The sequence below is a fragment of the Bufo bufo genome, chromosome 5 (assembly GCF_905171765.1).
Source record: "Bufo bufo chromosome 5, aBufBuf1.1, whole genome shotgun sequence".
NCBI classification, from domain to species: domain Eukaryota; kingdom Metazoa; phylum Chordata; class Amphibia; order Anura; family Bufonidae; genus Bufo; species Bufo bufo.
In genome coordinates, this window is record NC_053393.1 from 436,885,501 (window position 1) to 436,908,341 (window position 22,841).

Genomic DNA, 22,841 nt, shown 5'->3' on the forward strand with positions numbered 1-22,841 from the left:
GCATTTATCATGTAGAAAAAGTTAATACAAGGCACTTACTAATGTATTGTGATTGTCCATATTGCCTCCTTTGCTGGTTAGATTCATTTTGCCATTACATCATACACTGCTGGTTTTTCCATGGTTACGACCACCCTGCAATCCATCAGCGGTGGTCGTGATTGTACACTATAGGAAAAAATTCTGTCCTCTAGTGACCACCTCAGTAGATGGTCGTACACATTATTGTACAGAGTAAACAGCAGGGGTTGCTATTATAATAAAATAAAATGAATATCTCACAACTGGAGCATTTTTGCAACAGAAAGTATATTACAAAAGTGATTGATTTTTCATGCTGAATTATATGAAAATAACATTTAATCATGACACAACCCCTTTTACACTGGTTGCAGGACATTGTTGATCGAACATTCCTTTTAGTGAGTAATGCACTTGGTGTAAGGACATTGTATTATATTGTTATGTGATATTGTCTCAGTGAGATCATTGTATCTTAACATCTAGCAACACCTAATATATGTCAGTTCCCATCACTAACCAGTTACAGTTAGTGTTTATTCACAGCTGGGCAAATGTAATCATTACCTGAGATGATGTATACAGCTAGGAGGGAACACTTATCCATTCGATGCCAATCAGTGCCCTGAGACAAAACTGGCATTATTCTAGAGCGTGTGTGTGGCCTGGTAACGTATCATTTATTCTCATTTACTAATGGCTCTTTGCAAAACATACACTAAGTAGAAGGTAATCTTTCCTCTGGGCAATGTTTTACTTTCCGAACAGATGTGTCTTTTTCCGTTGTAATCATTAAACCCTCAAACCTGAACTAATCATTTATAGGAGACCAACAGTAAAACAAAATAATATTTAGATCTGATATTTATCTAGGTAAGCAGGGGATTGTTTTATATTGTTTTTTCACAAAGCAAATGTCCATTCTTAAAGAGCACCCAGCAAGGCCTCGAGGATCAACTACCCTATATTAAACCAGGAATGTCACCTGCTGATTCAAATGATACCTTATTTATAGTTCTAAATGGCACAATTTATGAGAATTTTATTAATATGCAGAAGAGGTCAATGGAGCACCAAGGGGCTGGCCTTAGTCCTTGGAGCACCATATTGTCACCACTACTCAGCTCTGGCTGTCCCCCTCCCCCGTGATTGACAGGGTCAGATATCTTGCTGGATCCTGTATTCTTGCGCCTACGCACCTGTTTCGAATGATGGTGCATGCAAAAAGGATCTGCTGAACACCTGGAAGTGGAGGTGGCGGTTTGGGTCGAAGAGTCATGAAAAGCTCCTTGGAGGATCTGCTCAACTCCCTCTTCAGAAGCTGCCACATCCACTTTTGGGTGTACCAGACATCATTGGTGCACAATTGGTATCTGGCTGTTTATGAAACAGCAGCAGGTTTTCTGTGTATGTGCTGATACCAGGAACAATGGCATAGGCACAGGAATACAGAACCAGGGGAGGTGTCTAGATTTGTCAATTAAGGGGAAGCGGCAAGTGCCTGGAGATGTGGGGTGGTGGGGATATGGTGCCCTGAGGGCTCAGACCAGCCCTTTGGTGTTTAAATGACCTAATATTAAAGAAAACTCAGGAACAGCACCATGAAGAACCATAAATCCGGTATAGCTTGAATCAGTAGGAACAACCCTACCAGGCGGTATGTCTGGTTTCATAAGATTGAATCTGCTGCATTTTTTCTTCAGATTTCTGCACTTCTTGCAGCTTTTTCATGTTCTTTAGACAAACAACACTGTCTCCAGATGTTAGCTGTAAGTCTATGGGACTTTATGAAATGCAGTATAAATGTGTGTTATTTTTTAGTTCCATTTTCTTCATTTGCTTTGTGTTCAAGTCTATGGCGTTGTTTTGAAAATTGCAGCATGCACTGGCTTTGGCATTTTTTGGTCATTTTGTGGTAGCTTGTATGCCATATACATCCATTGTTTTGCACTGTGATTGAAAAAAGCATGGATAAATGTGTGTTGTGTTTTCTATGGCATTTTTTACATTTTATTTACATTTGTTTTATAGAGATCTACAGTTGAAGTGAAATCACAGTGGGTTATACAGTTAAAAATGACTTGCAAAAAAAAGAAAAGCATGTACTAAAACACCAAGGAGGTGAATCATGGAAACAGGAGAGGAGCTACAGCCATCACATCTGTAGAACGGTGGACAGAAATGTACAGTATGCATTTGAAAAAAGAATAATAGGAACTAGTGAGGAAAGGAAGTAATAAATGAATGTTTATGGCCCCCTTCACATATGTCTGACAATCCAGCCCAGTATACCTCTGGCACAATGCAGAAGAAGCCTGAGAAAAACTGTTCTTATAGCTTTCTATGGGATAGTTCATATTTATCCAGCGAATGAAATGTTCGTATATGCTATACACTATACTTAACTCTTGTTTCATAGAGAACAATTGAAATAAAGACTGGGCAAATTGGTATTGTCATAATTTGTTACTGGAAAATAAAACACAGATGGTTAGAAAGTGATATGTCAGTAGTAGGCACAACAGAATTACCCTGAGTTCCACAGCAGAAATAAATCCACTGCTGTCTTCATCATATGTCCTCCAAATCTGAAAAAATAACAATAAATAATAAAAAATATTAATAAAATAAATAAAAATGTAATAGAGTGTTTTAAAATAATACTGTTTCATGGTTTACATAAATATTATAGAAACGTAGCAAAAGTTTTTCTTGGGCAAAAGTGGTGCTGTTTAAGGAAACAAGGGGGACAAAAACAAGGCCTTTTCGTAATATTGCACACCCTACTCCTTAAAGGAGTTTTCTAGAATTACCATGGTTTTAACAGATATGCTTGTGTAGATGGGCAGCATGGTGGCTCAGTGGTTAGCGCTGGGGTCAAATCTAATCATCAACATCTGCCTGGAATTTGTATGTTATCCCCGTGTTTGCGTGGGATTCCTCCAAAAAATATAGAAATAGGCAAACTTGGCTTCCTATGAAATTGACCATAGTGTGTGTTGGGGTTGAGCGCCTATATGGCAGCCACTGACTTCCGAGGGAGTCGCCCCAGACACACGACTATCCCTCCGATTTGAGTCCCAGTGAGAAAAGCACATTACAAATGTTTGTCATAGTTGCTCACCTCATGTACATCTTCCTTGTGCTTTTGTTTTCTAGTTTGGACTCTCCTTGCCCGTTTTCACCATGTTAACTAAATCACTCTGATCATCTACATCATGTAGCCCTTTCTGTTGCTGTATCCAACCATGCCCATGATGCATTTCACCTTTCTCTGCCACAGCTCCGGCACCGCCTCTCACAACACCCAGCTAGTTTATAGAATCTTCCACCCAGCTAGTTACATAGACACTCCACTATCACTGCCTTCTGTTGCTGCTTTGACACAGCTATGGACATGACATCACACGAAATAAGAAAGAGCTGCATGCATGGACATAGTTATGTGACCACCGCCCAGAACGGAACATAGGAGAAATAAAAGCTAAAGAAATACGCTCTTTCTGGGCTTGCTGTACTAAGTGGGCGTGTGAATAAGTGGAGTTAAAGGTTTGATAGATTTCCCTTGTATATAATTTGCTTGATTCTATCAAGTTCTCCAATTACTGCAGACAGGGGTCTAAATCTAAATTCATAATTACTGTTCTCTTTCTTTACTGTTCATCCTCCTTTAAACATGTGCTCCATGGGCAATACTAGTAAGCGTGTGTATTGTGCAATGTATGCGTGCCTTGAAGAGTCATTTGAGGGTAAATACATTTGCACTAGATGAAAGCATGTTGCATATTTGGAAGCCCAGATCTTGGATCTAAATTGGCAGCTTGCAACACACACGAGCATTGCAAACCTGGAGAGGGGCTTAGACCTCATTGTGCACAGTGTGCAGGCACTGGCTGGGGTCAGTAAAATCGAGATGGGTGGAGGATGCCAAGATCAGGACTATGGGGTCAGTAGTTGTATTAATGTTACAAGAAGGGGCAGAGAGAAAAGTGCCAGGGACGTTCTTATCAACCAGGAGGATGACTGCTGTAGGGAGGATGGGAAAAGGATTACAGCAAAGGTAAGACATATGCTGGTGGTAGGACACTGTATTATTAGGCAGAGAGACAGGGTCATCTGTCGCTGAGCCGGTAAATGCCAAACAGTTTATTGTCTTCCGGATGCTCGGGTTCGACATATTGCGGATCAGATAGACAGATTGCTGGGTGGGGATGCGGAAGACCCGGCGGTCATGGTCCATATTAGAACCAATGACAAAGTCAGGGGGATATGGAAGGTCCTTAAAAATGATTTTAGGAAACTAGGAGAGAAGCTCAAGTCTAGGTCATCCAAGGTAGTGTTTTCAGAAATATTACCACGAGCGTCAATAGAGAGACAACAGGAGCTTAGGGAGTTAAATAAATGGCTCAAAAGCTGGTGCAGGAAGGAAGGGTTTGGGTTCATGGAGAACTGGACTGACTTTTCTGTCGGCTACAGGCTTTACAGTAGGGATGGGCTGCACATTAATGGGGAGGGTGCAGCTGCTCTGGGGGAAAGAATGGTTAGTTGGCTGGAGGATCTTTGAAACTAGGATCAGGGGGTAGGGAGGGGGTTCATACTAATAACGGGGTAGATAGTGTAGATAGAGAGTGGGATATAGGAGGGGACAGTGGAGATTTAGTGGGGGCTGGGGTTAGTGAGGAAACTAGCAAGAAGACTGGACAGAACTGTACATCAATGAAAAATAGAGCTGCTGGTAACATGGACCTGTTATGTACAAACAATATCAACCAAGGTACCCACAAAATCACAGAAATTCACTTTACAGAAACTGAATGTGAGAAATTAAATAGTAATTTAAAATGTATTTTCACAAATGCCAGAATTCTAGCAAGTAAAATGGGGGAGCTGCGGGCTATGGTACTGGAGGAATACGTAGATGTAGTTATTGTGGCTGAGACATGGTTGGACTCACAAGACTGGGCTTGTAATATTCAGGGTTTTACACTATTTAGGAAAGACAGGGTCAATAGAAAAGGTGGTGGCGTGTACCTGTACGTAAGGAGTGATATGAAGGTGAGTGTGAAATAGGCAATTGTGGGTGAGGATGTTGAAACCTTATGGGTGGAATTGAAAAGGGATATAAAATCTGAAAAAAAAATAATACTTGGTGTAATCTATAGACCCCCTTACATCAAAGAGGATATAGAAGTTCAACTGTATAACCAAATAGAGAGGGCTGCACAGTCTGGTACAGAAGTCATAATGGGAGATTTTAACTTCCCAGACATTGCCTGGGGTCATGGTTCTGCCACAACTGCGAAGGGGAGAAGATTCCTCAACTTGCTTTAGGACTACTTTATGGGACAGTTTGTAGAAGATCACACTAGCGATGATCTGTTGGATCTGGTAATTTCTAATGATGCAGAGCTTGTTGGAAACGTTACTGTTCGAGAAACACTAGTTAATAGTGACCACAATATAATTATATTCCCCCTGAACTATAAAAAGCTAACTCTGTCAAGGAGAGCAAAAACACTGAATTTTGAAAAGGCCAATTTCCCTGGGTTAAGCGCATTTCAGGGCATAGATTGGGAGCAGATACTGTCACATAATAATACTTAGAATAAATAGGAGAGCTTTGAGTAGTTACACTACAAAATTTATTCCTGTAGGTAACAAGTATAAACAGCTAAAATTAAACCCCCATGGCTTACAGCTACTGTAAAAAGGGCAATAAATGACAAAAAAGGACATTTAACAAATCTGAGGGTTCAGCTGTAGCCTTTGACGTTTACAAAGGACTTAATAAAATCTGTAAAAAGGAGATAAAATCTGAAAAAATACAAAAGGAACAGCAGGTGTCAAAAAAAGAGCAAAACAAACCCCAAAACATTATTTAAATATATGAATGCTAAAAAACAAGGTTTGAGCAGGTAGGTCCCCTAAATAACGGTAAAGGGCGGATAGTAACTGGAGATAAGTAAAAGGCAGAGATATTAAATGTTTTTTTAGCTCTGTATAGACAAAAGAAGAGAAAAGAGCTGATATCGGTGGTGCCAGGGCTTTTAGTACATCCAGTAATATACTCAGATGGTTAATTGCAGATATGGTCCAAGCTAAGTTAACCACCTCCGGACCGCCTAACGCAGATTCGCGTTCCGGAGGTGGCAGCCCTGCGCTCAGCGACGCATATACGCGTCATCTCGCGTGAGCCGGGATTTCCTGTGAACGCGCGCACACAGGCGCGCGCGCTCACAGGAACGGAAGGTAAGAGAGTTGATCTCCAGCCTGCCAGCGGCGATCGTTCGCTGGCAGGCTGGAGATGTGATTTTTTTTAACCCCTAACAGGTATATTAGACGCTGTTTTGATAACAGCGTCTAATATACCTGCTACCTGGTCCTCTGGTGGTCCCCTTTGTTTGGATCGACCACCAGAGGACACAGGCAGCTCAGTAATATGTTGCACCAAGCACCACTACACTACACCCCCCCTGTCACTTATTAACCCCTTATTCACCCTTGATCACCCCTGATCACCCCATATAGACTCCCTGATCACCCCCCTGTCATTGATTACCCCCCTGTCATTGATCACCCCCCTGTAAAGCTCCATTCAGATGTCTGCATGATTTTTACGGATCCACTGATAGATGGATCGGATCCGCAAAACGCATACTGACATCTGAATGGAGCCTTACAGGGGCGTGATCAATGACTGTGGTGATCACCCCATATAGACTCCCTGATCACCCCCCTGTCATTGATTACCCCCCTGTAAGATCCATTCAGATGTCCGCATGATTTTTACGGATCCACTGATAGATGGATCGGATCCGCAAAACGCATACGGACGTCTGAATAAAGCCTTACAGGGGCGTGATCAATGACTGTGGTGATCACCCCATATAGACTCCCTGATCAGCCCCCTGTCATTGATTACCCCCCTGTCATTGATCACCCCCCTGTAAAGCTCCATTCAGATGTCTGCATGATTTTTACGGATCCACTGATAGATGGATCGGATCCGCAAAACGCATACTGACATCTGAATGGAGCCTTACAGGGGCGTGATCAATGACTGTGGTGATCACCCCATATAGACTCCCTGATCACCCCCCTGTCATTGATTACCCCCCTGTAAGATCCATTCAGATGTCCGCATGATTTTTACGGATCCACTGATAGATGGATCGGATCCGCAAAACGCATACGGACGTCTGAATAAAGCCTTACAGGGGCGTGATCAATGACTGTGGTGATCACCCCATATAGACTCCCTGATCAGCCCCCTGTCATTGATCACACCCCTGTAAAGCTCCATTCAGATGTCCGCATGATTTTTACGGATCCACTGATAGATGGATCGGATCCGCAAAACGTATACGGACATCTGAATGGAGCCTTACAGGGGCGTGATCAATGACTGTGGTGATCACCCCATATAGACTCCCTGATCACCCCCCTGTCATTGATTACCCCCCCTGTCATTAATCACCCCCCCTGTCAGGCTGCATTCAGATGTCCGTATGATTTTTACGAATCCACGGATACATGGATCGGATCCGCAAAACACATACTGACATCTGAATGGAGCCTTATAGGGGGGTGATCAATGACAGGGGGGTGATCAATGACAGGGGGGTGATCAATGACAGGGGGGTGATCACCCAATATAGACTCCCTGATCACCCCCCTGTCATTGATCACCCCCCTGTCATTGATCACCCCTCTGTAAGGCTCCATTCAGACATTTTTTTGGCCCAAGTTAGCGGAAATAATTTTTTTTTCTTACAAAGTCTCATATTCCACTAACTTGTGTCAAAAAATAAAATCTCACATGAACTCACCATACCCCTCACGGAATCCAAATGCATAAAATTTTTTAGACATTTATATTCCAGACTTCTTCTCACGCTTTAGGGCCCCTAGAATGCCAGGGCAGTATAAATACCCCACATGTGACCCCATTTCGGAAAGAAGACACCCCAAGGTATTCCGTGAGGGGCATATTGAGTCCATGAAAGATTGAAATTTTTGTCCCAAGTTAGCGGAAAGGGAGACTTTGTGAGAAAATAATAAATAAAATCAATTTCCGCTAACTTGTGCCAAAAAAAATAAATTTCTATGAACTCACCATGCCCCTCATTGAATACCTTGGGGTGTCTTCTTTACAAAATGGGGTCACATGTGGGGTATTTATACTGCCCTGGCATTCTAGGGGCCCTAAAGCGTGAGAAGAAGTCTGGGATCCAAATGTCTAAAAATGCCCTCATAAAAGGAATGTGGGCCCCTTTGCGCATCTAGGCTGCAAAAAAGTGTCACACATCTGGTATCTCCGTACTCAGGAGAAGTTGGGGAATGTGTTTTGGGGTGTCATTTTACATATGCCCATGCTGGGTGAGAGAAATATCTTGGAAAAAGACAACTTTTCCCATTTTTTTATACAAAGTTGGCATTTGACCAAGATATTTATCTCACCCAGCATGGGTATATGTAAAATGACACCCCAAAACACATTCCCCAACTTCTCCTGAATACGGCGATACCACATGTGTGGCACTTTTTTGCAGCCTAGGTGGGCAAAGGGGCCCACATTCCAAAGAGCACCTTTCGGATTTCACAGGTCATTTACCTACTTACAACACATTAGGGCCCCTGGAAAATGCCAGGGCAGTATAACTACCCCACAAGTGACCCCATTTTGGAAAGAAGACACCCCAAGGTACTCCGTGAGGGGCATGGCAAGTTCCTAGAATTTTTTATTTTTTGTCACAAGTTAGTGGAAAATGATGATTTTTTTTTTTTTTTCCTTACAAAGTCTCATATTCCACTAACTTGTGACAAAAAATAAAAACTTCCATGAACTCACTATGCCCATCAGCGAATACCTTGGGGTGTCTTCTTTCCAAAATGGGGTCACTTGTGGGGTAGTTATACTGCCCTGGCATTCTAGGGGCCCAAATGTGTGGTAAGGAGTTTGAAATCAAATTCTGTAAAAAATGACCAGTGAAATCCGAAAGGTGCTCTTTGGAATATGGGCCCCTTTGCCCACCTAGGCTGCAAAAAAGTGTCACACATGTGGTATCTCCGTATTCAGGAGAAGTTGGGGAATGTGTTTTGGGGTGTCATTTTACATATACCCATGCTGGGTGAGATAAATATCTTGGTCAAATGCCAACTTTGTATAAAAAAATGGGAAAAGTTGTCTTTTGCCAAGATATTTCTCTCACCCAGCATGGGTATATGTAAAAAGACACCCCAAAACACATTCCCCAACTTCTCCTGAATACGGAGATACCAGATGTGTGACACTTTTTTGCAGCCTAGGTGGGCAAAGGGGCCCATATTCCAAAGAGCACCTTTCGGATTTCACCTGTCATTTTTTACAGAATTTGATTTCAAACTCCTTACCACACATTTGGGCCCCTAGAATGCCAGGGCAGTATAACTACCCCACAAGTGACCCCATTTTGGAAAGAAGACACCCCAAGGTATTCCGTGAGGGGCATGTCGAGTTCCTAGAATTTTTTATTTTTTGTCACAAGTTAGTGGAAAATGATGATTTTTTTTTTTTCATACAAAGTGTCATATTCCACTAACTTGTGACAAAAAATAAAAACTTCCATGAACTCACTATGCCCATCAGCGAATACCTTGGGGTCTCTTCTTTCCAAAATGGGGTCACTTGTGGGGTAGTTATACTGCCCTGGCATTCTAGGGGCCCAAATGTGTGGTAAGGAGTTTGAAATCAAATTCTGTAAAAAATGACCAGTGAAATCCGAAAGGTGCTCTTTGGAATATGGGCCCCTTTGCCCACCTAGGCTGCAAAAAAAGTTTCACACATCTGGTATCTCCGTATTCAGGAGAAGTTGGGGAATGTGTTTTGGGGTGTCATTTTACATATACCCATGCTGGGTGAGAGAAATATCTTGGCAAAAGACAACTTTTCCCATTTTTTTATACAAAGTTGGCATTTGACCAAGATATTTCTCTCACCCAGCATGGGTATATGTAAAATGACACCCCAAAACACATTCCCCAACTTCTCCTGAATACAGAGATACCAGATGTGTGACACTTTTTTGCAGCCTAGGTGGGCAAAGGGGCCCATATTCCAAAGAGCACCTTTCGGATTTCACTGGTCATTTTTTACAGAATTTGATTTCAAACTCCTTACCACACATTTGGGCCCCTAGAATGCCAGGGCAGTATAACTACCCCACAAGTGACCCCATTTTGGAAAGAAGAGACCCCAAGGTATTTCGTGATGGGCATAGTGAGTTCATAGAACTTTTTATTTTTTGTCACAAGTTAGTGGAATATGAGACTTTGTAAGAAAAAAAAAAAAATCATCATTTTCCGCTAACTTGTGACAAAAAATAAAAAGTTCTATGAACTCACTATGCCCATCAGCGAATACCTTAGGGTGTCTACTTTCCGAAATGGAGTCATTTGTGGGGTGTTTGTACTGTCTGGGCATTGTAGAACCTCAGGAAACATGACAGGTGCTCAGAAAGTCAGAGCTGCTTTAAAAAGCGGAAATTCACATTTTTGTACCATAGTTTGTAAACGCTATAACTTTTACCCAAACCATTTTTTTTTTTACCCAAACATTTTTTTTTTTATCAAAGACATGTAGAACAATAAATTTAGAGCAAAATTTATATATGGATCTCATTTTTTTTGCAAAATTTTACAACTGAAAGTGAAAAATGTCATTTTTCTGCAAAAAAATCGTTAAATTTCGATTAATAACAAAAAAAGTAAAAATGTCAGCAGCAATGAAATACCACCAAATGAAAGCTCTATTAGTGAGAAGAAAAGGAGGTAAAATTCATTTGGGTGGTAAGTTGCATGACCGAGCAATAAACGGTGAAAGTAGTGTAGGTCAGAAGTGTAAAAAGTGGCCTGGTTTTCAGGGTGTTTAAGCACTGGGGGCTGAGGTGGTTAAATAAGATAAATGTGAACAAAGCTCTGGGTCCAGATGGATTACACCCAAGAGTACTTATAGAGCTCAGTTCAGTCAATGTTGTGCCCCTGTTTATAATTTTTAAACATTCTCTGGGGATTGGTACAGTACCAAGTGATTGACGCAAGGCAAATGTGGTGCCCATATTCAAAAAGGGATTTATGTCCTCCACCGGTAATTATAGACCAGTTAGTTTAACTTCTCTTTTTGGAAAAATGTTTGAAGGACACTTAAGGAACTATATACAGGAGTATATGACTGTAAATAATATCATAAGTGATAGCCAACATGGGTTTACCAAGAACAGAAGTTGTCAGACTAACCTGATTTGTTTTATGAGAAGGTGTGTAGAAGCCTGCGCAGAGGGGCGGCTGTGGAGGTAGTGTTTCTGGATTTTGCAAAGGCTTTTGATACTGTCCCTCATAGATGTTTAATAGGTTAAATAAGGTCTATAGGCTTGGAAAGTATGCTTTGTAATTGGATTAAAAACTAGCTGAAGGATCAGAGAGTTGTGGTCAATTACAGGGAGTGCAGAATTATTAGGCAAGTTGTATTTTTGAGGATTAATTTTATTATTGAACAACAACCATGTTCTCAATGAACCCAAAAAACTCATTAATATCAAAGCTGAATATTTTTGGAAGTAGTTTTTAGTTTGTTTTTAGTTTTAGCTATTTTAGGGGGATATCTGTGTGTGCAGGTGACTATTACTGTGCATAATTATTAGGCAACTTAACAAAAAACAAATATATACCCATTTCAATTATTTATTTTTACCAGTGAAACCAATATAACATCTCAACATTCACAAATATACATTTCTGACATTCAAAAACAAAACAAAAACAAATCAGTGACCAATATAGCCACCTTTCTTTGCAAGGACACTCAAAAGCCTGCCATCCATGGATTCTGTCAGTGTTTTGATCTGTTCACCATCAACATTGCGTGCAGCAGCAACCACAGCCTCCCAGACACTGTTCAGAGAGGTGTACTGTTTTCCCTCCTTGTAAATCTCACATTTGATGATGGACCACAGGTTCTCAATGGGGTTCAGATCAGGTGAACAAGGAGGCCATGTCATTAGATTTTCTTCTTTTATACCCTTTCTTGCCAGCCACGCTGTGGAGTACTTGGACGCGTGTGATGGAGCATTGTCCTGCATGAAAATCATGTTTTTCTTGAAGGATGCAGACTTCTTCCTGTACCACTGCTTGAAGAAGGTGTCTTCCAGAAACTGGCAGTAGGACTGGGAGTTGAGCTTGACTCCATCCTCAACCCGAAAAGGCCCCACAAGCTCATCTTTGATGATACCAGCCCAAACCAGTACTCCACCTCCACCTTGCTGCCGTCTGAGTCGGACTGGAGCTCTCTGCCCTTTACCAATCCAGCCACGGGCCCATCAAGACTCACTCTCATTTCATCAGTCCATAAAACCTTAGAAAAATCAGTCTTGAGATATTTCTTGGCCCAGTCTTGACGTTTCAGCTTGTGTGTCTTGTTCAGTGGTGGTCGTCGTTCAGCCTTTCTTACCTTGGCCATGTCTCTGAGTATTGCACACCTTGTGCTTTTGGGCACTCCAGTGATGTTGCAGCTCTGAAATATGGCCAAACTGGTGGCAAGTGGCATCTTGGCAGCTGCACACTTGACTTTTCTCAGTTCATGGGCAGTTATTTTGCGCCTTGGTTTTTCCACACGCTTCTTGCGACCCTGTTGACTATTTTGACTGAAACGCTTGATTGTTCGATGATCACGCTTCAGAAGCTTTGCAATTTTAAGAGTGCTGCATCCTTCTGCAAGATATCTCACTATTTTTGACTTTTCTGAGCCTGTCAAGTCCTTCTTTTGACCCATTTTGCCAAAGGAAAGGATAATAATTATGCACACCTGATATAGGGTGTTGATGTCATTAGACCACACCCCTTCTCATTACAGAGATGCACATCACCTAATATGCTTAATTGGTAGTAGGCTTTCGAGCCTATACAGCTTGGAGTAAGACAACATGCATAAAGAGGATGATGTGGTCAAAATACTCATTTGCCTAATAATTCTGTACAGGGTGTATTCGTATTCAGAATGGTTCCGGTTTATAAGTGGCGAACTCCAAGGTTCAGTGCTGGGCTCTCTATTATTTAATTTATTTATTAATGATATTGAGGATGGAATTAATAGCAGCATTTCTATTTTTGCAGATGACACCAAGTTATGCATACTGTGCAGTCTATGGAAGATGTCCATAAAATACAAGCTGACATGGACACTCTGAGTGATTGGGCATCAACTTGGAAAATGAGATTCAATGTGGATAAATATAAAGTTATGCATCTTGGTAGTAATTTTAGTGCATCATATGTCCTAGGAGATGTAACACTGGGAGAATCACTTGTAGAGAAGGATTTGGGTGTCCTTGTAGATTGTAGATTAAATAACAGTATGCAATGTCAATCAGCTGCTTCGAAGGCTACCAGGATATTGTCATGTATTAAGCGAAGCATGGACTCGCAGGGCAGGGATCTAATATTACCACTTTACAAAGCTTTGGTGCAGCCTCATCTGGAATATGCAGTTCAGTTCTGGGCACCAGTCCATAGAAAGAATGCTTTGGAGCTGGAAAAAGGACAAAGGAGAGCAACTAAACTGATAAGGGGCATGGAGGGTCTTAGTTATGAAGAAAGATTAAAGAATTAAATGTATTTAGTCTTGAGAAGTCTAAGGGGGAACATGATTAACTTATACAAATATATAAATGGGCCATACAAAAAATATGGTGAAAAGCATTTCCATGTAAAATGCCCTGAAAAGACAAGAGGGCACTGCCTCCCACTGGAGAAGAAAAAGTTCAGTCTCTAGAAGCGTCAAAGCTTCTTTACTGTAAGAACTGTGAATCTATGGAATAGACTTCCTCAGGACGTGGGTCACAGCAGGAACAGTGGACTGTTTTAAAAAGGGTTTAGATGAATTCTTAAAAGTAAATGACATTAATGCTTATGAAAATCCTTTCTGGGATTCGCGTCCCCACCTATCCCTTGGTTGAACTAGATGGACTTTTGTCTTTTTTGAACTGTATTAACTATGTTACTATTACAAAATTATAGCCACCTTCAAAATTTATTTGAAAGGATATTGATGCAATCTGGAGAACCCCTTTAAAAACTTGTTTTAGAATGCTTTACAGATTTAAGCCAGGCTTCTGGTGGGATATAGAAAGACCTTGCATTCACAGACATATTCATGCTAGTCATGACGCTTACCCGCATAAACTCCACACTGTTATCCAAAGGGGTTTCTCTACGGAAAAGTAACAGAAAGTTTTCATCCTCTGGCAAAATCATGTTGGCAAGCTGGGACAAGAAAATAATGTTAGTGGGAATTCTGTAAAAACATAAAAACTCTATTTGTGTTATTTTATGATATATGAAAATGTATAGGACTGAATTACAAATTGAACAAAATTGAGGTCATGCTGTCACCCATTTCTTATTAGGACTGTTGTATCTCATGTTAGATTGAAACACATAATCTAATAGAACACCAGATATTAAAATCCCCAAGCAATGTACAATAACAACAAAGGGCACAATTAAATCATTTTGTATCAGTTTTGTAGAAAGCAGAAGAGACTACATCCGCTGTAAGGATTATTGAATATGTTCTTATTGCTGCGTGTATTTAACCCAGATTCTTTGTTAAAAAACAAACTCTCTTAAAAACCTAAACATAATCTGGGGACTAGCTAATATTATGTTGCTTTAAAATCGTCATCCTTAGACCTTCAAGAGGAGAGAAAAGGTCTTCTGAGACATGAACATGCTTCTCTGCACCTGAAGTTAATGTTTATTTTATGTCATGGTTTGGGCATGTTTGTTCCCTTGAGTATTTCAGCTACTAAGTAAATGCAGCTACAGTACAGCTGCTGGAAATGGTCTGGTGCATAGGGGGCATATGTGCTGTCTGTCTCATGTCAAATCCTCAGCTGAAGGTGTTCTGCATTAGTCACCTTTTGACAGCTCCATGAGCTTTTTTATTTCTGGAATGTGTCAAAAAGTCATAGGAAGCAGTTAAACATTTGTTGTAGAATAAAATATTCTTGGCTACATAAAGGATTACTCGAAAAATAATCACAATATGTACCAATTTAAACACATGCATGACAAGACACATTTAAACACATTCACATTCAGGCAATGAAATCATACACCTGTTCCCATAAAAATAAAAAATTAAATAGTTCCAGTTTTCTGTGCTATTTAATTTCATAATATATCCATATTCGGGGCAAAGCTCTGTTGTTTTGGGCCATCGATTAAAATAAAAAAGTATACCGATACATTCCTTATCCCACACTTCAAAGACATAAGGAATTTAGATTGTGGGGCTCACAATCTTTGGAATCTAAATTGTGAGCCCCACTGAAGACAGTGAGTGACGTCAATGTCTATACAGTGCTACTGGAATATGTCAGTGCTATATATATGGGAAAAGATATTGATGACCTATCCTGAGGATAGGATCGGTGGGGGTCCATCTCCCGCTACACAATGTATGGTGCTGTGCTTGGGAGACTGCGGCGCTCACCAGGCCTCCGGTGAGCATTGAGGCCTACTGAAACAGCTGATGTCCCGCACCCTGCCGATGTGATAATCCTCAGGATAGGTCATAATTTTCATTTCCCAGATAACCCCTTTAAGAAAAGTTGCTATGAAAGCAATGTCACACTGTGCCCCTCGCAATCATGTCATCAGTATGGATGATGCAGCTTTCATAAAAAGGAGCCATTGGGAAACTAAAAGTTTTGTGGTGAGAAATTTACTGTTTTGGGCACTTTTAAAGATAATGGTTAATTCTATCTACAGTCCTTGTACACTGACAATTTCATTCTCGTTTTCCCATTTGTAGTAATATTGTCTGAGGATTGCAGAACTCTTCCACACTTACCTCTTGTATCTGTAGGCGTCCATCGGAAGTGATATCATATGCAGACATGAATCGTTCCTTCAGCCTCTGGACTTTCTCTGTGGTTATTGCATTCTAGAAGTCAACAAACACATTCTTCTCTTAATGGATTTACACGTTTTTATTTACTCTTATGAAGCTTTATTTTCCTCAAATAGTTAAAGTGTAATCATTTAAAATTGAAGTTTTATTCTGTTTTTACTCTTTCATGTGAGTTATATACTCATATATAGTCAGACAAGACAGTTATCAACCAAAATATAAAAACTAGGCTAATATTTGTACAGTATTTTTCTTACTTTATATCTAATATATAAAGCTGAGCATATGTATGTCCGCTAAAGGAATCTGCACTGTCTCATTTACAATCACGAAATTTGGCACACAGGTACATCAGGTGTCCGGTAAGGTTTTAGACCGGGTCCTCTAGTACATACTGTTCCTGAGATATTCCAAAAAAATGCATTAGCCAATAGAAGCCTGGTCACATGACCCTTATCAGCCAATAGAAGCTCGCAGGCCCTTAGTCTCCACATATACACAGTTTTACACCAGGTTTCCATAACAACTTTTTTCTTCACTGCTGTAGGTCAGCTTTCAAGTGGCAGGGCGCTGTGCATGACACTGTTAAAGGAGCAGAGTGCTGTGGAGGTCACAGTTAAGGGGGCAAAAAACTGACTTAAAAACTCCACCCCCAGGTCCCGCTAAGGCACACCCTGACCCAGTTAGGCCACGTCCCCTCCCACTCCGAGGCAGACGGGGATTGAAAAAATGATTTTTCTACTCCTTGCTTATCTCCTTGCCTATCCTGGATACAGTGAACATGAGCGGGCTGTTCCTCTGCCGGAACAGCCTGTCAGATCAGGTAAACGGAGATGTGAGTTTTACATCTTAATACTGGTAGATAAGTCAAGGGTCCTTTTTATTTGGGTTTTGCTAACCTTTTCTGCCAGCAGCCAAGCTGTCAATGGCAGCATTGCATCATATCATTTATATCAAACATAATAAAGCCTCTGGCATTGGGTAGTGAATGGAAGTAAATGCTAAATTCAGAGTTGCCTGTATGGAAGGTCTCATCTAGGTCAGTGATGATGAACCTTTTAGAGTCCGTGCCCAAACTGCAACCCAAAACCCACTTATTTATCTCAAAGTGCCAACAAGGCAATTTACCCTGAATACTACAGTCCAATATTAGTATATCTTCCATGTACTTTATCATTTAGCTATAATAGCCTGCCTACATTCAGTGCGCTGCCTGTGTTGTCCATAGTGTGTCCTGCGCTGATGAATGGCAGGAAAAGTCTAAGGCATATTGGTACAACATAGACTTTCTCTAGAGTGCGGGTGCCCACACAGAGGGCTCTGAGTGCCGCCTCTGGCACTCGTGCCATAGGTTCGCCACCACTGATCTAGGTTAATAGTAGGGTATTCAAGTGTGAGAAAGAGAATTCCAAGACCAGGAGAGAAGTAGTTTTTCTCCTCATTCATATAGCATATTATGTCTATAACTGGAGAAAAATATTCCAGTATATAAGAGAGAATTTCCCAAGTGTAATCTTCACGATACTACGCTATACCATGCGTTCTGTGTATGCCTGAAGATAAAGGCATTTTGGAAGGAAGTGTTGTCCATCTAGTGTTACATTATGAGTACCAGAGAGTCCCTTATCTACTTTGGCATCACATAATAGTATTGGCAGCTTAACCCTTTCAGCCCCGGAGTTGTTTTTTTTTTTGCGTTTTTGTTTTGTGCTCCCTGCCTTCCCAGAGCCATAACTTTTTATTTGTCTGTTCACATAGCCATGTGGGTGCTTGATTTCTGTGAGACAAGTTGTGCTCTCCAACTCCACCATTTTATATTGCATATGATGTAGTGGGAAAAAATCCAAATGGGGTGAAATTGCAAAAAAAAAAAAAAAGCAATTCCACCACAGTTTTACTTTTTTTTTTCATTTACGACGTTCGATGTGTGATAAAACTGACCGGTTACTTTTATTTTACAGGTCAGTATGAATCTGGCGATACCTTATATGTATAGTATTTCTTGCGTTTTGATAGTGCTAAAAAAATTAAAAAGTGGGAAAAAAAATCAGTTTTATTTTTTTGTCGCAATATTTTGACACCTATAACTTTTTTGTAATTATGTGTACGGAGCTGTGTGGGGGCAAATTTTTTGCGGGGCGATCTGAACTTTTCATTTATACCATTCTGGGGTGTATGACTTTTTGCTCACTTTTTATAAAAAAAAATTGTAGAAAATGAAGCGACCAAAAACGGTGAATCGGCAATTTGGATGCTTTTTTCCGTTGTGCTGTTTGCCGTATGGGGAATATACACTGCTCAAAAAAATAAAGGGAACACTTAAACAACACAATGTAACTCCAAGTCAATCACACTTCTGTGAAATCAAACTGTCCACTTAGGAAGCAACACTGAGTGACAATCAATTTCACATGCTGTTGTGCAAATGGGATAGACAACAGGTGGAAATTATAGGCAATTAGCAAGACACCCCCAATAAAGGAGTGGTTCTGCAGGTGGTGACCACAGATCACTTCTCAGTTCCTATGCGTCCTGGCTGATGTTTTGGTCACTTTTGAATGCTGGCGTGCTTTCACTCTAGTGGTAGCACGAGACGGAGTCTACAACCCACACAAGTGGCTCAGGTAGTGCAGCTTATCCAGGATGGCACATCAATGCGAGCTGTGGCAAGAAGGTTTGCTGTGTCTGTCAGCGTAGTGTCCAGAGCATGGAGGCGCTACCAGGAGACAGGCCAGTACATCAGGAGACGTGGAGGAGGCCGTAGGAGGGCAACAACCCAGCAGCAGGACCGCTACCTCCGCCTTTGTGCAAGGAGGAACAGGAGAAGCACTGCCAGAGCCCTGCAAAATGACCTCCAGCAGGCCACAAATGTGCATGTGTCTGCTCAAACGGTCAGAAACAGACTCCATGAGGGTGATATGAGGGCCCGACGTCCACAGGTGGGGGTTGTGCTTACAGCCCAACACCGTGCAGGACGTTTGGCATTTTCCAGAGAACACTAATATTGGCAAATTCGCCACTGGCACCCTGTGCTCTTCACAGATGAAAGCAGGTTCACACTGAGCACATGTGACAGACGTGACAGAGTCTTGAGACGCCGTGGAGAACGTTCTGCAGCCTGCAACATCCTCCAGCATGACCGGTTTGGCATTGGGTCAGTAATGGTGTGAAGTGCCATTTCTTTGGAGGGCCGCACAGCCCTCCATGTGCTCGCCAGAGGTAGCCTAAATGCCATTAGGTACCGAGATGAGATCCTCAGACCCCTTGTGAGACCATATGCTGGTGCGGTTGGCCCTGGGTTCCTCCTAATGCAAGACAATGCTAGACCTCATGTGGCTGGAGTGTGTCAGCAGTTCCTGCAAGACGAAGGCATTGATGCTATGGACTGGCCCGCCCGTTCCCCAGACCTGAATCCAATTGAGCACATCTGGGACATCATGTCTCGCTCTATCCACCAAGTGTTGCACCACAGACTGTCCAGGAGTTGGCAGATGCTTTAGTCCAGGTCTGGGAGGAGATCCCTCAGGAGACCGTCCGCCACCTCATCAGGAGCATGCACAGGCGTTGTAGGGAGGTCATACAGGCACGTGGAGGCCACACACACTACTGAGCATCATTTTGACTTGTTTTAAGGACATTACATCAAAGTTGGATCAGCCTGTAGTGTGTTTTTCCACTTTAATTTTGAGTGTGACTCCAAATCCAGACCTCCAAGGGTTGAAAAATTTGATTTCCATTTTTTTATTTTTGTGTGATTTTGTTGTCAGCACATTCAACTATGTAAACAAAGTATTTCAGAAAAATATTTAATTAACTCAGATCTAGGATGTGTTATTTTTGTGTTCCCTTTATTTTTTTGAGCAGTGTATTTTTATACTTTTATACTATGGGCGTTTTTGCACATCGCGACATCCATTATGTGAATTTTTTTAGTTCTTTTATTTTTATTTTTGGAAAAGGGAGGTGATTTGAATTTTTATGTTTATTTTTTTGTTTTGTTTTTAAAAACTTTTTATTTTTACACTTTTTTATGCAATCATCTTATTGCTATTATGCATTGGAGTCTATGATGATTTTACTAGTTTCCTATGGAGCCCTATTACAGGCAAGGGCTCCATAGGAAATACTATGCAGCTGCCTCCTGTCATTCACAAAGACAGGGGCTGCTTCACACACACTCCGGCTCCTCCAATTGCCACACAGGGGAGCCAGAGCATCACCGGAAGTGCGCACTTCTGGTGTTTCACGCGCTCAGATGCCGTGGTTGGTATTGACCACGGCATCTGAAGGGTTAAATGTCCACAATCGGCATTACTGCTGGTTGCGGACATGAGTCGCGGGTGTCTGTCATAAAAAGCAGATGGGCATCCGTGGCTATAGTGCCCGCAGCGCTGAGGACCGGGCGCCATCTTTAAAGTCCCTGCCCGATAACGTACATGTATGTCATCGGGCGTGAAGGGGTTAAAGGTGCATTTTCATACAATGGGTTCATGATCTACCACCACAGGTGGAAATAATGATGAAGTCAAGGAAGAAATGCATGTGTTTTGGAACATTGGGGGTAGGAAAGGCATAAGGAACCCATAGAGATGTTCTGTTAATGGTGGGGGCCTTTATCCAGAAAGGGATATTAGAGGAGAAAAAACAGGATCTGGTCACATTTTGCTCCCTATAACAGTACCTTACAGAAGTAAAAATTATTCAAAAGAAAGTACAGAGAAATGGAAAGATGAATGGGGTGCGGGTAACACCTGGGGGGAAGGGGGAACATTTAGTAGTGTTTATTAAATTCTACATGATGTATAACTGAAATGGTAAAGCTAATTTATAAAGATATATTGTTACAAATGTCTGTGATACACGTTAAAAGAAAAAAATATGCTGATATAACCACTGCAGAGAAAGCAGTGCGTCTAGCGGATGCTGTTGCTGTCAATAACAAGCAGGGACTCACAGCAGCAGGCATTAGTGCCGATACTTTTGAGGTGAAGTGGATTACAAATCCTATGAGCACTTGATCCTCCCTGTAGCCAATAGCAGGGGGACCATGGGGAAAGACTTAGGCCTCTTTCAGACGGGCGTTGCGTTGCGGGAAAATGCACGATTTTTCCGCGCAAGTGCAAAACATTGTAATGCGTTTTGCACTCGCGTGAGAAAAATCGCACATGTTTGATCGGTGTTCTGTAGATTGTAATATTTTCCCTTATAGCATGGTTATAAGGGAAAATAATAGCATTCTGAATACAGAATGCATAGTAAAATAGCGCTAGAGGGGTTAAAAAAAAATAAAAAAATATTTAACTCACTTTAATCCACTTGATCGCAAAGCCCGGCATCTCCTCCTGTCTTCATCTTAGCTGTGTGCAGCAACAGGACCTGTGGTGACATCACTCCGGTCATCACATGATCCATCACCATGGTAAAAGATCATGTGATTAAGGTGAGTTAAATTATTTTTTATTTTTTTTTAACCCCTCCAGCGCTATTTTACTATGCATTCTGTATTCAGAATGCTATTATTTTCCCTTATAACCATGTTATAAGGGAAAATAATAATGATCGGGTCTCCATCCCGATCGTCTCCTAGCAACCGTGCGTGAAAATCGCACCGCATCCGCACTTGCTTGCGATTTTCACGCAACCCCATTCACTTCTCTGGGGCCTGCGTTGCGTGAAAAACGCTGAATATAGAGCATGCTGTGATTTTCACGCAAACGCACAAGTGATGCGTGAAAATCACCGCTCATGTGAACAGCCCCATAGAAATGAATGGGTCAGGATTCAGTTCAGGTGCAATGCGTTCAACTCACGCATCGCATCCGCGCGGAATACTCGCCCGTGTGAAAGGGGCCTAAGGAAGGAAGAGGAACAGCAGTCATCTTAGAGAGAACAGCATGGTCAGGAGATGAATAAACTGTGAGATCTTCATAGACAGAAGTGTGACATTACAGCACAGTCCTGACAGCATCTTTGATTCCTGTATGAAAAGAGAAAGCTCAGCTGCTGCATTACCCCTACAACCAAGCCTGCATCCGAGGAGGATCTTGCCCCCAACTCCAATGCCATCCAAGCTTCTGCTGAATGCTGCAGCTTCTAGCTGGTTCCCGGGCAGGGCAATTGTAAGTGCACCAACATTAGAGCACCAACATTTTCTGCAACCGGGCCCACAACATTCAGACTAGGTTAATTGCTAAACAGTAGGGTATAGTAAGTGGAGTGCTAGGAGTAGATAGCTGGGAAGTACATACTGTCTTTATCTTCCAAAGGTGAGTGTGTGATCACCATCATTGCTTACTGTTACAGATAGCCCACCCCATTCACAAGGGGTTTTTCTTAGACAGAATTGCAATCTGTTCTTTGTTCCTTTTATTGCATTATCTTTATGTTCTTAACCATTGTTCACCCTTTCCCAAACAAATCTGTTGATCAGTTAAGTCGGTCACATAGTTTACAAATATGACAAGCTTATTGGGAAGACGATGGAACATACTGCAGAGGCATATCATTCATACTGAACAAAACATAGATGATGACATGCGTTAGGTTGCATTGTATTCATTTATGATTCAAGGGAAAACTTCTCTCAAATATATTTTATCACATATTAGCAGTATGTGAGTGACTCAATTAAAGCATCACACATTACACTGATAAGTGGTCTTCTGTGGACTGCCCACTCCATACGTGTCAGGTATAATACTGCAGATAACTGGGAATAATAACTGGGTACAGTGATAAAAAAAATAAACACATCAGGTATTGCAGCATCCAAAAATGTCTCAAATATTTATTCAACATTTTGTGGTCACCTTAACCCCCCCCCCCCCCCCCCAAAAAATGGAATAACAGTTATCAAAATGTTGTATGCACT

At 41.5% G+C, this 22,841-nt stretch overlaps 1 protein-coding gene across 1 annotated transcript in view; it reads right to left on the minus strand.

Moving 5' to 3' along the window:
- The window catches only part of SCGN (secretagogin, EF-hand calcium binding protein), an 80,135-nt gene that overhangs the window by 36,709 nt on the left and 20,585 nt on the right, over nucleotides 1-22,841 (minus strand). Inside the window, exons 3-5 of the mRNA XM_040432854.1 lie at nucleotides 15,911-16,003; nucleotides 14,227-14,316; nucleotides 2,553-2,609 (exon numbers count right to left, since the gene is read on the minus strand). Of these exons, the coding sequence (XP_040288788.1) occupies nucleotides 2,553-2,609; nucleotides 14,227-14,316; nucleotides 15,911-16,003 (240 nt within the window). The remainder of the gene's footprint in view (nucleotides 1-2,552; nucleotides 2,610-14,226; nucleotides 14,317-15,910; nucleotides 16,004-22,841) is intronic.